Consider the following 16,674-nt stretch of genomic DNA (forward strand, 5'->3'; position numbering starts at 1 on the left):
GAGCCATGTTTGCATTGCTTCACAGGACATCACATTTATTTCCTGCACATTTAACCAAAACCTGATATTACCTTAATATGTCTTTATGATATTAGTTTCCCCCAAAAAAGGAGAATGCACAGATTTATACCCCAAAAACATCAGAAAGACACACGCGCGCACACAGATGCAGGCACATCAGCTCGTGACATCTTGAAGTCGCAGTCGCACTGATTCAAAGGTCAAGCTGAGCTCTGGTTTTCCTCTCTCCAGATTTCCTGGTGGAAAGAGACAATGATTTCTGTGTGTGTGAGACGCCGTGCAACATGACCAGATACAGCAAAGAGCTGTCTTTTGTCAAGATCCCCAGCAAGGCCTCTGCTAAATATCTTGCAAAAAAATACAACAAATCTGAGCAGTACATTAAGTAAGTATGTTTGGGTTTTCTCATTATTGTGTGCGCAAAGCAAAGCCTGCGATGAATAATTCTTTTATTACAGGATTATTGTATTTCATTGACTTTCACTAACAAAATATAAAAAAGGGGCATTTTCAAAGGCCCAATGTGTTCTTTCAAGATATTCATTTAGTTTAATTGTGTCCAGAAGCTAAACATTTTTAGTTTCCCTCTCAAATAAAAGAAAAAGGAAGAAAAACCCAACCTGAGAGGCCATCATCAATAGAAACGTGTGCTGACTTTCTAAATGGTTTTAAGGGGTGAAATAAAATCTAATACCAAACTGCTTTGATTCAGTTTTCATCAACTTATACCATCTTTTGTGCATTTTGATATTTTCTGATCATATTTCTGTACAGACAGACAGTAAGTAGGTGGGGCTTCTGCCTTCACAGCAAGAGCTATGTGCCCAAGATTACCCCATTATCACACTGAAATCTAGGAGTAGATTAAAACCGTATTAAACCCAGTGTTGAGACAACAGGAGCGACCAGGATGGAGAGGATCAGGAATCAGTTTGGAGACAAAGTTACCCTGGAGTAACTTTGGAGGTGGCTGAGTTGAAGATGCCAAGATTTTCAGAATGAGGGACCGGGAGAAGATTAGAAATGAATGTATCAGGCTGAACAGTTTGGAGATAAATTTAGAGAGACAAAGTTGAGATGCTTCAGACATGTGCAGAGGAGGGATAGTGGACATACTGGACAGAGGAAGTTAAAGCTAGAGCTGTCAGACAGGAGGAAAACAGAAAGAGCGCAGATGAGATATAGCGAAGGAGGACATTCAGAGGGTTGATGTGTTGGAGGATGTTGGGATAGAGTGAGATGTGGCCTCCAAAGGCAGAAGCTGAAGGAAGAAGAAAAAGGTTGTCTCAAAAGCTGTGTTGTGATAACTTAGATGGCATTGTCAGGGTCATATTTCAAACGTCGAACCAGTCCTTTCAGAGCCACTGACAAAGAAAACATTCAAATCTCATCTCTCAAGTGCTCTTAATTATTATTGAGCAGCTTCAAAATGAGGGATTTGTGTCTTCATTTGTTTATGTTGTCTCCACAGGGAAAATATCCTGGTTTTAGATATCTTCTTTGAAGCTCTCAATTATGAAACTATTGAACAGAAGAAAGCATATGAAGTGGCTGGACTTTTAGGTATAGCTTCATTTCTATTATATAACATAGACTGCTTGCGTTTTTTTGTCTTCATGCATTTGTTATGAATATGCTTTCATTTCAGGTGATATTGGTGGTCAGATGGGACTTTTTATTGGTGCAAGTATACTGACTATTCTGGAGATATTTGACTACCTTTATGAGGTAAGACATAGGCATTTAAGAGGCCATATAGTCTGTCATTTTTAATATGCAAAGCTTTGGACTTGATGTATTTAAACCTGACCATAATTAGATCAGTAGGAGTGATCAGAGGAGACCGTATTTCACAACACAGTTTTGTTTTATTTCTGGCTTTGAAGCAGTGTTTACACCTCATATTTAGAAAATTGAAATAATTAAAAGCATTTCTTGTTGCGTTATGCGACTTATTTCTTTTCCTGCACCGACCTTGCTGCGACTGTGCTTTTCCTCCCCTCAGGTAATGAAGTACAAACTGTGCCGCTGCTCCGATAAGAAGCACAAGCATAACAACAACAATGACCAGGGAACGGTCCTGAGCTTAGACGATGTCAAGTGTCACGTCAGTAACTTTCACTAAGCTTCTGCAGCCGGGGGCAGAGAGCCGCCGCACTCTCTCGCTTGTGAGCAGCTTCGTGGACTTTGTTCTTTGCAGGTTTTCTTTCTTTTCCCACTGCTGGAACAACAGAGGAAGTGCGTGAACTGTGCCTGATTAAGGTGTGTAAGCGACATGATGAAATAGGGACGTGTGGCTGAGGTAGGCGGACGGCCACAGAGACGCGAGGGCAGGAGAACCAAGAGAAATAAAACTTAAAAAATGTTAGAATAACTGCATGGTCTTCTGTAAACACCTTTTCAAGACGTAGTAACAGATACAGTTAAAGGTTACACAGGTTCATTATATGTTCAGTAAATCAGTGTTAGAAATCCCAGCAATGTGGTGTCAGTTTGACTGTTTTTGTGTGAAATAGTTGTTAATTTACAGGAATTTTTGTTTGGACTAAACCAGCTTTCTCTTTTACTTACAGCTGTCTTCCCCTGTTAAACTACGCATTTTGCCATCATACTGTACTACCTCGTCTCGCAGGATGACAGTGCTAAAAATAATTTAAGTAAAACTGACTGATTAAAAGGTAACTGCCATGTAGAGTAGGCGGACATTAAAGAAAGCCCAACATTTTCTTGAAAAGTAGTTGCAGGCGGTTTTCACAGAAAGCATTTTGATGTGTCACAATAGGTAAAAGCACAAATGTAAGGATAGCTGAGATCCATTTACTTTAATTATGGGTTCCTGCAGCTGGATGAATAAAACGTAATAAAATCTCGCTTCCCACCGTCACCACGTGCTTGCTCAGAGGGCATCATCTGTTTACTGCGGTTCTGTCTTTCTTATTGTAGGGTCTTTACCTTAGCACAGTCACACATCTTTAGTTGTGATTGGCACTATGTGAATGAAACCTAATTGAACTTTTTAAGCCCAATAAAAATTAGTACACCCCGAATTTGTATTTAATGTTATAGATGTTAAATTGCTCATATTAGTGTAGCTAGGTCTGTTTGTAAATAGAAAAAGATTAAATAATAAGAGTAAGTGTAAGCTCTGTGAAAGTAACTGTTTTGTTTTATGGTAGTTATTTTCTGTCACATAAATCCTGAGGTAATGGTGGATGGTCATAATAAACATGGCCAGAGTTTCAGATATGTGTAAATAATCCCTGCTAGCAAAAAGGCAGCTTTAAGCTAGTTCAGACCCCACTGTCATAATAACCTGAGATATCAGGACAAACCTTCTATTTGCAAAAGGCAGCCAATCAGACGAAAGTTGGCTGAATTGGAGAAGCGCTAAGAGTTTTTCTTCCCTTGAAGACAGAGAATATACAATTGGTTACATTTGCTTGTCTGTCTGTTAACAGTTTAGCCTCTGCAGTTTTCAAGATATTATTTTCAATTTTGTGTGATGGTAGATACCAATAACAGCTCAAGCTGATTTCATTTAGGTGGAAATCAGGTCAAGGTGACATGTGAAAATCAGTAAAAACGTTATATTACCCAATGTTTTTAATGGCTCGTCTTCAAACTTCACAACAATATACAAGGCCTTTGGGGATACAAGTACCTGGGTAAGCATTTGACCTATACTGTTAGCACGAAGATCAAAATTTCAAGAATCTATAACAAGTAATATCTCATATGAAAGGGCATGGAGGACACTTTTTTTTGCAATACAGTGCCCTATGGTGTTGCAGTAACACCATGACAGGCTAACGTTATGTATTGTAATAAAAACACCATAAAACATCAAAGTTTTAGTCTAGTCGGTTGCTCTCTGAGTGCTCTTGTTTTTGCTTTTTTCAGACAGCGAATGAACCGATAAACTACCCAAAGGCCCAGCATAAGACACACAAAGAATAATTTGAACTGTAACTCATGTAGACCTATTGTAATGTAGTCCACAATAAAAATACAGAATTGGAAATGAGCACTATAAGCTCTTTCTCACTTTCTCTCAGAAAACGTTTGTTTGCACATTTTCACCGCACATTCTTTGTTATAACCAGTTTATGTATGAGAGTAAAAAAGGCCTACGTATGATTTTTATGCACACGCATAGTTTATACATCCAGCCTCTGATGTTGCGCACGGTTTCGCACTTTGGCCCATCATATGACGCTTGTGAATGTTATCAGTAACCTGTGTTTTTCCTGCTGTAACAAGTTCAAATGCCCGCTGTGAAAAAGATCTGCCAAGGGAACTACTTGGGTTAAACACGAGCAGGAAGTTAAAAACCAGTTGCTAGATTCCCCACAAAAAAGATGTAATCGAACAATATGACAAAGAGACTTAATCATCGTGTACTGTATAGCTTTGCTGTAGAAATGAGAAATTTATTAACACGTGATGCCATAACATTCGTTTAAGAGAATGTCATTCATGTTTACATGCTTTTTGTCACATTTTAAGGAATTTTGCTTCTGTTGTGTCAACAAGGCTGGATCACATCAACTAGAATCAATATTTTGAATGTTTTTTTTACTTTCGAACGCTTACTTGCATGTAGCACTGTACAGCAAGCATCCTATATGTACAGTTCATCCACACCTGCAGTTTAAGCCTTCTTCTGTCCTCGTGTCTGGGTGCGTTTTGTGAGCATGTATTCATTTGCGGTTTTACGGCGATGAAAGAAAAGTGGAAAGAAACTGCCCTAAAATGCTCAACAGTGAGTGTGGTGTCAGGTAGATGGAGAAAATCTGAGCTCTGCGGAGCATGTTTGAGAGTTTCCCTCATGATTGTGTATATACCAAAATTAGGGATGCACCGATATATCGGCCAAACCTCGGCACAGCCTGATCTCCGCCTTGTTGACCATTCACTTCTCTGCAAACAAGAATGTATTTATTGACGTGAGTGTTTTCTGATCTTTTTTTCACAATGCCTAATGTTTAAGATGGTGTGTCAGTTCTGTTATTGAAAATTTACTTGTCTTCCTGGCACACGAAGGAAAAGCAAACAAGAACAAAGCGTGGCGTGCCCAGAAGTTCACAGTCAGTGCATCCCTACCAAAAATCTAACCATGTTCATTATTCTGCTCCTAGTTGTTCTCAACAGGAAGTGGGATCTGATTAGCGTGTAGCTGTGTGGTGTTACTATCAAGCACAATTATTCCATCAGTTGTAATTTAGTGTAAATATTACTGTTGACTGTGGATAATAATCCTCGTGTATTAGCATAGTCTGGTTTGTCTAACGGTGTACTTAATGGATTTATTTCAAAGAAACTTGCTGTGTGTCTCAATTCATTTTTTTCTTCTGTAAATGACTGTAAATTTGTTTATTTGTCAAAGACAAAGTAGGGGGGGCTGTTTGTTTGTTTTTATTAATATTGCTAGAGTTGAGTCACAGCAGCCGTTCTCATCAGTACATGAGAATTAAATAGCCAGACTGTTGCTGCATGAGGTCGCCCAGCTTACTGCTTTTGTTTTTGCCTCCTTCTTTACTTTTGCCTTTTCATTTGTGATATGAAAGGACAGCTGTTTTAGTCTGGTGATGTAAAGATGAATAATGGACTTGAATCGGTTGTTACATTAAAGATCAAATGCTAACTGTATGTATCTCTTATTCATTTCGAGGAGTTATGTGTCATCATTTACACTTTCGTCATGAAAAATCAGTAAAAGGTTCGAAAAATGGACTTCTGGCTTTGAAGAAATTTCTTTGGAGGCAGGAGCGTGGCTGAATGTGGATCTGGGATGGATCCAGATCCCGTTTTTCTAGAAAAAGCACAGTGGTCCTCCTCAGTGGAACATTGTAACTATAAATATATAATGTTAAATAATACACTGAAGGTTCCTGTGCTCATTTTAGCTGCAAAACAACACTTTCTTTTTTTTAAATGGACTCCCCCCTCATATATCTCGAAGTGGTTTGGTCCACTCCCCCAATTCCTTTTATACTCGTGCTTTTGTTAGCACCATGACCTCACTGTTGAATCCTGTGTTTCGGTGCAGCTTCTGTTGTTTTTACAGCAGTCTCTCGGTGCATGCTACAAGGGCAGGATGACATCTTCAGTATCGTCAATGTGATCCTGATAATGATGATGATTTGTTCTTGTTGGCTTCAACTGACTCCCAGCTTGCACTGGGGCAGTTTGCAGGTGGGTGTGGAGTGGGCTGGGATGACATGTATAACAGCTGTAAAATATAGTGCACACACTCTGGGTTGGGGAGGGCTTGCTGACTTATGTGGAGGAATTCCAAGTATCTTGGGGTCTTGCCTGTAAGTGAGGGAAGAATGTGAATGTCTGACTGGGAGAGATTATGTCTTTGGACTAGTTTGGGGACTCTTCTGTGTGAGTTGGAGGTGGCTATGAAGCAGGAGGTCTGGGCATCTGTGCTTTCAGTGCTGCCCCTGGGAGTTGAGCTGAATAAGTGTGGAAAAGGGATTGATGGATGGACCACTGCCCCCCTTTGAAAGATCCTGGAAAAAAACCACTGGCTTAAGAACAAGCATATTGCCTTAAATTCATTATAACGTTTACATTTTCACTTATAAATGAACTACAGTAAATATCTCCTAGACTCTAATAACCCCGCAGCAACACAGCTTCACATATCAGACCAGTCAACTCTTTCTTTTTGAACTATTTTCTGCAGAATAAGCTGGATTTTGTCAGTTTGTTTTAAATTTGCTAAACCAGACTGCTGAGAGCACTTCCTTCCCGTGTTGCCTCTTCACCCACTGATCAACACTTGCGTAACAAGGCGGTCCTTTGTTTGAGCCCTTTGGACCAAATAATTTTTGCCACAGTGAGCTTTTTGTGGTTTGCTCCAGTGACTTTTAATGTCCTGCTTATATTTTAAAGAGAAGTTCAGAAAGAGCAGTAAAGTGGTAAAGAAAAAAAATACACCATTACAAATTCACTTAGAAGTTCCTACCTGTCTAATGTTTATCAAACATTGTGCTATTGGTGCTGATGCATTAAACTGTTAAAATTGGCCTGCTTTTAATGTTCTGACAGTTTTTTCAGCCATTGAAGTGGACAGTAAACTCAAAAACACTGCTAATAAAAAAGTTTTGTTTTATTTTAACTGGTGAAAAAAAATGGTTTAACCACAAGCTAGCGCTACAACCAGAGACTAATATTAGACACGACTGCCATAATGGATTCCATGGAAAAGTTTTAAATATTTCACGGACTACTACTTCTTTTTTATCTTCAACAAAAATTATACTGGATGATCTTCAGATTATTTGCTGCTGCATTAACAATACAATGTGGTTACACTGTACATAAGAGATACTAGTCTCATTGTTAAATGGTAAATGGACTGGTTCTTGTATAGCGCTTTTCTACTCTTCTGAGCACTCAAAGCGCTTTACACAACTTGTGCATTCACCCATTCACACCCATTCGCACAAGCACATTTTTCTAGGTGCTTTCTATGTAGCATTCACACACATCGGATGCATCAGAGAGCAATTTGGGGTTAGTATCTTGCCCAAGGATATTTGGCATGCAGACTAGGGGAAGCCAGGAATCGAACCACCAACCATCTTTTGAGACTTTTAAATCATTAAATAAGCCTACCCAAAAACTTAGGCTGCCTTTACTGTTGAACCTATTTACTTTTCTAATCACTGGGATCCAATTTACACCATCATGCTGTCCTCAATGAGATTTTGCAAAATAGACCGACACCGTAAAGTCATCAGGAAAATGTTTACTGAGGTTATACATCAAGGGAGCCAAATGATCGCTATCCCTCTAAATTCTATACAATCTGACTTTTTTTTTCCTCCAGAGGAGTCGCCCCCTGCTGATCATTAAAAAAGAATGCACGTTTAAAGTGTTTACATATTACCCTAAATTAAAAGACTGGAAAAAGACCTATAATGCCATTTGTATTATATTTGATACACAAGTTTCTGAGACCTCTATCTCATCAACATGATCAATACTTGCTGTAATTTCAAAATGTTATGGACGAAACTCTTTTTTTGTGTAAAATTAACATTATTGTTGTTAACAAAAAGTTGCCAAAAACGCCCAATGTATGAAATATGATACAAAAAATATGTAATAAATATATAATAAAAATGTATCATACACAATATCATATAGCAAAAAATATGGATTTTGTTCTAAGGGTTAATAAACATCTCAGTTCCAAAAAAATCAGAATTTTCTGGCTATCTTTTGATGGGCTGGGTCTCACAGGATTAAGTACTTCTTTTGTTTTTGCCTTTGAAACACACTCTAAGTAAAAACAATCAAATACAATTAACATTCCTAAATTCAAGCATTTAATGAAGTAGTAATACAGGTAAGTAAAAATACTTTAAAGCACCAGAATGGAGAATAAAGGACTCATTTTTGAAGTAGTGATGTATGAGTATGCAGTCACTAGCACCCATGAGAAAATATAAATATAGGTAATATTTCGATGTAATATTGTTTCTGCCACTGAAAAATAAATAAATAAAAGTTGAAATCTCAACTTATCACAAAATTTGGAGTTACGTATCTGAAATTTTCAAGCACTTTTCTAAGTATAACTTAAAATTTTTAGTTTGTAAGAACATTTTCAGTTAAAGTTTGAAGATACTAACCTGAACATTAATCCTGTTTCATATTTTTTGTTTTGTTTTTCCCCTCAGTTAAAATTTCAGGTATCTTAGTATCAGGTTAGATTATCAAGATAATCCACTGACTGCCTTGCTTTGATTGTTAATAACAAGGAGCTCAAGGAATGAAAACTTTAATATTTACTTCAATGTTTTTAAGCAACTGTTTTATGTAGTCAAAATAAAAAATGTTTTATCTGTGTGAATATAACTGTTAAATAATCACCTTGACATTACAATTTTATGTCCTGTTTAAACAAATGTTTTGTATCATTAATCCAGTAATTTATTTAAACTACAACTCCCAACACTTTTGTTTGTTTGTTTTACAGGAATTGGCAAAGCCCCCATATGTTATCATATGGCATTACAAGATTTGATTAAGTTGTAATCATTTAGTAATTGTTGCTAAGTTGGTAATTATTCGATATTTAACCATCTCGTTTTGTCAATTACAATTGTAAGATATGTCATTAATCTAAATCTACGTCTGGTGAGTATATATTACACATATACAGACAAGATAATGGTTTAGATTGCGTGTTAGTATGTCAGCATTGATCATCTATATAATTCAAACAACCATAGTTCAGGTTTTAAATTAAATAAAATCCGACAGCTTGGCCGCCTCTGGGTGAAAAGTCACTTGCACATGCAGATGATGTGAAACCATAAAGGCTGACATGGAGACTTTGGCCCCAGTCTAGCATGCTAGCCTCTGCTCTGATGGCCTTGGCCTTGCTTTAATGGGCGGGCCGGTGTCTCCCCTCGGGCAGACCAATAAAACCAGGGAGGCACTGTGTGTGTGTGTGTTGCATAACTGGACTGCAGTCAGTACAGGTTCACTCCACACACTCAGCGGTTTACCTCTTCACAATGGCAGCTCCGAAGAAAGTCTGCATCGTGGGCTCTGGAAACTGGCAAGTCGAAGTGTTGATGTTTTGAACCGTCTCCGGTTGTCTCATATGTGCGGTTATCCGCTGGACACGGTGCACAGTAACGTGCGGGAAGTTTGACCTGCTGTACCTGTAACTACCAGATAGGCTTCGTTAGCGGAGGCGACAGTTGGGTTTATCTCCGCGTGGAGTCACATGCTGACAAGCCGGCTTATAATCGCAGAAAACTGGCCACAAGTCTGGCAACATTACTGGGATTTTTGTCGTTAGCTTTAAGGTGTCTGCCGCCTGTTAGCTCGCTCTTATTAGCGGTAGCAGAGACATCAGTAGCTGATGTCTCTGCTCCGTTTACCGGTCTAATAAATTAACGTTACATCCCCAAAGAGATAAAAGATGATTTGACACGAAAAATAGATTTTTAAATCATCCTGTAAATTCGGTGTGTGGGTTCAGTTTATGAGCCGAATAAAAAATATTAAATTTTTACATTCTTTTCATACACACACTGTGGTTTTTGTAGTTGTAGCTCTTATTTTGGAACGAAATTAAATGTATGTCTATTTCTTTTTATTTCCGAATTCATGATTACCCCCCAAATAATTAAAATCATTCCATAAACTGGTTATAAAGCCATTGTAATTTTGCTGCTGCTTATGCTAAAATAAAATTGCAAGAATTCTCAATGGAGTTCGGTGTACACCCGTGGAAACCGTATGGAGGATTGGTGATTGCAGCATACCGCTATCAGCTTATCTCTGCGTGCAGCTTTGCCGTCTTGCCCTGAAATATTAGTTAATGATCAATGATCAAATAGGAATCATTACCTTTAATGATCACCCCATTAGATCACAGTGTGACTGAGTGAGAATATGGATTTTTCCCGTAAAATGAACACTGACTTGTAACTGTTAACCACGCAGGGGCTCAGCCATTGCCAAGATCGTGGGTGCCAATGCTGGTAAAAATGCAAAGTTCGACAATACTGTAAAAATGTGGGTGTTTGAGGAGACTGTGAATGGGCGCAAACTCACTGAAATAATCAACTCCGAGCACGAAAACGTCAAGTACCTTCCTGGACACAAGCTGCCAGCAAATGTGGTAAGAAAAATGTATTTTTAAACAAACATTTTAGTGCCTGTTGTCTCATATATGTAAATAAGGTCCTTGAATAGATGCTTTGCAGCTGTTAGTTTTATAATAAGTTTAACAGCTGTAAGAGTGAGTGAGTTTTTTGAATGCAGCAGGTTCCTACTCTACAGTAAGTTGCCTCGGGCTTTAAAGACATGTCATCATCCCTTCTCAGCTGGCAGTGCCGGACTTGGTGGAGGCGTCCAGCGATGCAGACATTTTGGTGTTTGTGATCCCGCACCAGTTTGTGGGGAAAGTATGTGACACCATAAAAGGGAAGATAAAGAACGATGCACTGGGAATATCACTCATCAAGGTTGTTTTTTTTTATTACTAGACATGGATTTTACACCTTTTATCTCCAAAATATTGCCAAGTTTATTCAGTGGTGTTTGATCCAGACACCAGCATGTTGTGCTTTTGTTCCCTCAGGGCGTAGATGAGGGTCCAGATGGACTCAAACTCATCTCTGACGTGATCCAGGAGAAGCTCGATATCACCATGAGCGTGCTGATGGGTGCAAACATCGCCAATGAAGTTGCTGATGAGAAGTTTTGTGAGACAACCATTGGTTAGTTTTGTCCCTTTGTTGCGCTCAAATGGGCCCATTGTTGTTGAATTATTTTTGCACTTTAATTAAGAATTAAAGATCCAGATAAGCAGCTTTTAGCCTAAAAACGGGAAGCACATTTGTTTCGGTTAAAGCTTTGTGCGACCTCAGCGTTAGTTCTTTGGTTCAACGCGTGCTTCCATCATGTTTTTTTTTTACAGGGTTTACAGTCAGCATATTTCTTCTGGTTTACAGGCTGTAAGAATAAAAATCACGGTGCTCTCCTGAAGGAGCTCATGCAGACCAGCAACTTCCGAGTTACTGTAGTGGAGGAATACGATGTGGTGGAAATCTGCGGAGCCCTGAAGGTGAGCTCTCAGTGCAGAATATGTCTGCTTGCAACACGATTACAAAACATGGACAGTCATCTTGATTTCAACACAGGTTTATTTATGGTATCAAGGACCAATGACTATTTTTGCGCACTCAGCAAAAGTCACACGAAACAGAGTAGAGGCATTTTATCCCTTGTCCCAGTTTTTTTTTTTTTCCCCCACAGAGTTCCTGTTTCACATGCGTGATATTATAAAGTGAAGTGACACAGTACTTGTGAGTCACATAAGAAGCACGTGCCTCATAAAGACATGCTGATCTATGGGCACGTCAGTACTGAAACTGAAAGCTGATGATCCCACAGAACAGATAACAACAGATTCAAAAGATTTAGGTTAAAAATTAAACATCAACATTTATTTTTGTTGAAACCAAAGAATGTGTTCTCTTCCTGCAGAGTTTGTGTGTTTGGATGTGTCACCATTGCAGACTCTCTCTCTCAGCATTATTAACATTTACCACACTGCCACACACAAACATGCTGTTTGCCCCACATTTAGTGTGCTGGGATCTAGTCACTCTGTTAATTAGGCAGTGAGGATCAGAGATCTCTGTAGACGTACGCAGTGAGGCTTTAAACACTTCAAGTAAAGCTGCCCAAACAAAATGTCTAAGGACCCATTGTGAGCATTGTGAAAGGGTTGGCTCTAACGAGACATTAATCTAAATAGTTGTTGAAAAGTCTGGAAGGATTTTTTTTCTTAATGTGAACTCAAATATTTTGTTTTCGAAGAAATTTTACACACGTTATTGTAGGATGTGGATTCCCATGTTTTTAGAGAATTAGTTTGTTGGTGGTTGTGTTCTTTTTCTCTGCTTAATTTTCCTTTAATTAAAGAATAAATAAGAATATCATAGGAGAGGATAATGCCCAAACATTCTCTCATTGCAACTTCTCAGATATGAGGCTTTGGAGCCTTTTTCTAGTCTGTTTTGTATAGAGTCAAATAAAAAAAAAGTCATTATAATATATCCGATTATTTTTGTGTGTGTCCTACAGAACATTGTTGCAGTCGGAGCTGGTTTCTGTGACGGTCTGGGCTTCGGGGACAACACGAAGGCGGCAGTGATCAGGCTGGGCCTGATGGAGATGATTGCCTTCGCCCGTATTTTCTGCAAAGAAGGGCCCGTGTCCTCAGCAACCTTCCTTGAAAGCTGCGGCGTGGCCGACCTCATCACAACCTGCTACGGTGGACGTAACCGCAAAGTTGCTGAAGCTTTTGTGAGAACGGGGAAGGTACAAATTTTAAAGATATTTTATATATATATATGTTCAATTACTGTATATATGTCATAGGCTCAGGCAGAAGCAATGCTTATATATTCCTGGCATATATTCTTCTCATTAAAGGCAGGAATACAAGAGGCAGTGAGGGGAGAGAGGAAAGTGTAGGGATCTGAGGTAGTTTGTGCCAAACTGTGACAGTTTTGGCAGCTGATTCTGGATTGAGTTGAGTTGTGGTGACGTGGTCCAAGGATTGGTCTAATAACAAAAATATCTCAAGTATCAAATTTGACTCAGAATTAAAATGTTAAATAATAAATTAAATCATTTAATATAATGTGAAGTTTTCCTGAAGGTTTATTGGTGATTATTATTATGGTAGTTACTGGAAATGTCAAAACTTGGGCACACTGATGAGTTCATGCCTTTTAATGTTTTTACTTGACATAGTGAAGTTATTAATACAAGAGAACTTGTATGTATAGTATATTAAAATGTAATTATGTTGCACCTAATGCTGACTACACTAAAGATGGATCTCACCTCTTGGTCTGATGCTCCTGTGCAAGGAGTATAAAACTGCATTATTTCTAATGACCAGCAGAGGGCAACAGCTGTGGTTACAAAGACTGTAGAGGTTGACACATACATAGTTTTCTTTTTTAGAACTGTGAGCGAGTTCGTCAGCAAAATTTAAAAAAAAAAAAAAAACATTCTGGTCATTTTCTCTCCAATATTAATTACATCAACACCATGACACAATTAGAATGAGCACATTTTCTCAAATAATAAATTCAAATGTGATTTTGTGTTAGTGCTGTTGTGATGTTCTGACTCTTTCTTCCCACAAATCTGGTCTCTGATGCAGTGTAGTGACCATCAGCTGTACTTCTCATAATGTATTGAGAGATACTTTGTGTGCACTATATATTGTCTACTAATACTCACTAAAGATTCAGAAACTGGTTTTAAAAAACCCCAGCAAACTCTGACTGAATTCTACAGTCACGCCAAAGACGACAGAGTCAGAAAGTGGTCAGAGGATTATTGTAAATGGGTGCAATAAACTTGCAATGTCATTGCCTTTGAAATGGCTTCTTTGAAGATGGGGACCAGGTCAGCGACGTCATCTACAAAGTGGCACTGGTGTATTGAACCATTAATAAAATGACATTAACACAGAGCCACTGACGTAGCTGCTGCACAACAACAAGTTAGCTGAAAAATGACAAAGGTGCTTTGAAACCAGAGAACAACCAGTTGAGTCAAATCCCTTATTTTAAAGAGACGCATTGCAGACAAGTTCTGCTCTTCATTAATGGCAACAGACTCCATTGATTGCATCATGTTGGAAGTGTCCCTGCGTTTATAATTAAACTGTAATTATTTCCGAGCTTTCGCCAATCTGAGCATCAGACGTGTACACCTTCTCTCATTTTAAACTCAAGAATCTTCAGCATGTCTTGGTTCTTATCTCATTCAGTCCATCGAGGAACTGGAGAAAGAGATGCTGAATGGCCAGAAGCTGCAGGGACCAGCAACAGCAGCTGAGGTCTATCTCATCCTCAAGCACAAAAACATGGTCGACAAGTAAGACAGACTCACAGGTTCCATTTGCTTTGAAATGAAATCAGTTTGTTTCACTCCAGCACTCAACTATGCCTCCTCCTTCCTTTAGGTTTCCTCTGTTCAACGCAGTCTATCAGATCTGCTTCGAGGGCCACCCAGTCACAGAGTTCATAAGCTGTCTGCAGAACCACCCAGAACACATGTAAAGAGAACGAAAAAACCCCAAAACAAACAAAACTAAAGGTGCCTTCTTAACGGAGAACACGACCCCTTTCGCAGCCGTTCAGAAATCGATGGAGTAGGCTGCACCGGACACACCACAGCTGTCGTGCAAGGAAATGGTGCCAGCAAAGTGTGGCTCTTCAACTCCAATTCAGCAAATTCTGAAACCAGAACACTGAATTTCCAACATGTTAAAAGTACTTTTATTTCCTGACGTGTACTGAAACTTGAAGGATAACCAATTCATGTAATTGTCCACTACTTTTTGCTTAAGATGCATGCTTTTTATGTTTTAAAACTAATTAAATCTGTCAGTTTTTAAATCACAACATTAATACAGAAATTAACATTCACGACTTCAGAAAATGCAGGGCCATTGCCTGCCTTCTGGAGTGGGATTAATCTTTAATGTTTCCGTCCAGTAAACACCTTTCCATCGCCACAAGTTATTTAATAATAGATGTATTACCTCATCTCGTCATGTCTCTGTATGCTTTAAGTGTCTTACATCATTCATTGACATCTGCTGCCTTGTACTGTAAGTGAAAAATACTGTCAATCGCACAAAAACTGTTTTTAAATGGAAAAAGCTAATGTGCCTTAAAATGCATGGTTCAAGTCTTTAGCTTTTGTTTGTGGTCTGACCAAAAAAAGTCAAAGGATAATTACGGTTTATTTCCGCTTGGCTTAAATTTCATTATGTCTGTATGGGTCGTGCTAACAAGATGGCTCCTTGAAGATGTATTATTGCATGAAGCTGCAGATCTCTACTGCAGTTAGTAAGCAGGTGTTTGACATAACTAGGCTGTCTTTGCCTTAGCTGTCTCAACAAATCCTAAAATCCTCCATCAAAGATAATGGGCCTCACATCAGGCATAATCTGCTTTTATAATCAGACGTTTTTCATCAGGCGCTGCGTGTATGCCCCCATAAAAATTGGGAATTTAACATGTCAGCTCACTCTTCTCCACATAAAAATGGAGCAACGGAGTACTGCCTACTTAAGCCAAGAAGAACAGATCATTGAGATCATTGTTTAAAAATTAAAACAAAATAATAATAATAATACACGCTGCAAAAAGGTGTGAAAGAAGTGCTGGCAGAAAGCACTTAAAGAGTGCTTAATTGTGAACTTCATGCATTTAAATGTGTTTCCTCTGCACTATGGAAGCTGGGATGGGCTCCAGCCCCACTCCAATGAGGAGAAGGGGTTAAGAAAAATGCCATTTAGTGAAGCGCGTCAAGGTTTAACACCATCCTATAAATCATCAGACGTGGAATTAACGTGTGATAATTGCAAACTATGATCAATTTTTTTGTATTTAGATAGTATTTAGATATATAGCTGGACTTCCAACAATGTCAATAAGGACCAAGTATAAATTAATTTATATTATTAGCTGAATACATATAAAATCCAGTGCTGTAGCTATATGAGGTTATTCATTGGTATAATATACCACAATGGCCACATCAATGAGGAAACATGCCAGGCTGAAATGAATCTGAATTAAGTCTTTAAACATCCGTCCACTACGTCATTTGTAGCTGTGATCCTGCCTGACCCAGTTTTCACTCAGTTACTAATACATTTGAAATCATCAACATTTGTCTGTGAATAAATTCATTCTAGTATCAAATCATGGCTGGACTAATTTTTTTCCTTTTTCATTGCATACATGCATACATACAGTTTAGTATTAAATTTCACTTGTTCCATATTCAGTTTTTCAGCAAAACTTGAGTCCATAAGAAAAGATTCTTATATCTAGAGGAAGATTTTTTTTTTTTTTTTTCCCCAATAAATATTAACGTTAGCCACGACTTTGTTCCAGTTTTGATTTTTGGCCCACTGTGTATTTGAGTTTGACACCCCTGGTTTAAAGCAATGTCAGTATATGTTATAGCGCTTCCAGCAAGCCTCCTCTCCCCTCTCCACATGCATTTTAGAAATTCTGATTTCTGTGTCAAAGGCAGGATGGCCGGTTAGACGAGAAGGCAAAA

General features: G+C 38.5%; 2 protein-coding genes across 2 annotated transcripts in view; both read left to right on the plus strand.

Annotated features, from left to right (window-relative positions):
* The window catches only part of LOC146550778 (acid-sensing ion channel 1-like), a 68,201-nt gene extending 62,536 nt beyond the window's left edge, over positions 1–5,665 (plus strand). Inside the window, exons 7-10 of the mRNA XM_085259556.1 lie at positions 253–406; positions 1,493–1,584; positions 1,670–1,749; positions 2,027–5,665. Coding sequence (XP_085115682.1) covers positions 253–406; positions 1,493–1,584; positions 1,670–1,749; positions 2,027–2,146 — 446 coding nt within the window. The 3' untranslated portion in view covers positions 2,147–5,665. The remainder of the gene's footprint in view (positions 1–252; positions 407–1,492; positions 1,585–1,669; positions 1,750–2,026) is intronic.
* Positions 5,666–9,548: 3,883 nt separating this feature from the next.
* On the plus strand, positions 9,549–16,310 carry LOC146550779 (glycerol-3-phosphate dehydrogenase [NAD(+)], cytoplasmic). The gene is made up of 8 exons (XM_085260958.1): positions 9,549–9,607; positions 10,504–10,681; positions 10,887–11,027; positions 11,144–11,282; positions 11,517–11,629; positions 12,655–12,891; positions 14,363–14,469; positions 14,558–16,310. Exons 1-8 carry the CDS (start codon positions 9,564–9,566, stop codon positions 14,652–14,654), a joined length of 1,056 nt encoding a protein of 351 aa, XP_085117084.1. The 5' UTR covers positions 9,549–9,563; the 3' UTR covers positions 14,655–16,310.
* The last annotated feature ends 364 nt before the right edge of the window (positions 16,311–16,674 follow it).

The sequence above is a fragment of the Mchenga conophoros genome, linkage group LG20, assembly GCF_057382185.1.
Source record: "Mchenga conophoros isolate Kocher_MC1m ecotype Shallow Benthic linkage group LG20, M_conophoros_male_GT1.1, whole genome shotgun sequence".
NCBI classification, from domain to species: Eukaryota; Metazoa; Chordata; class Actinopteri; order Cichliformes; family Cichlidae; genus Mchenga; species Mchenga conophoros.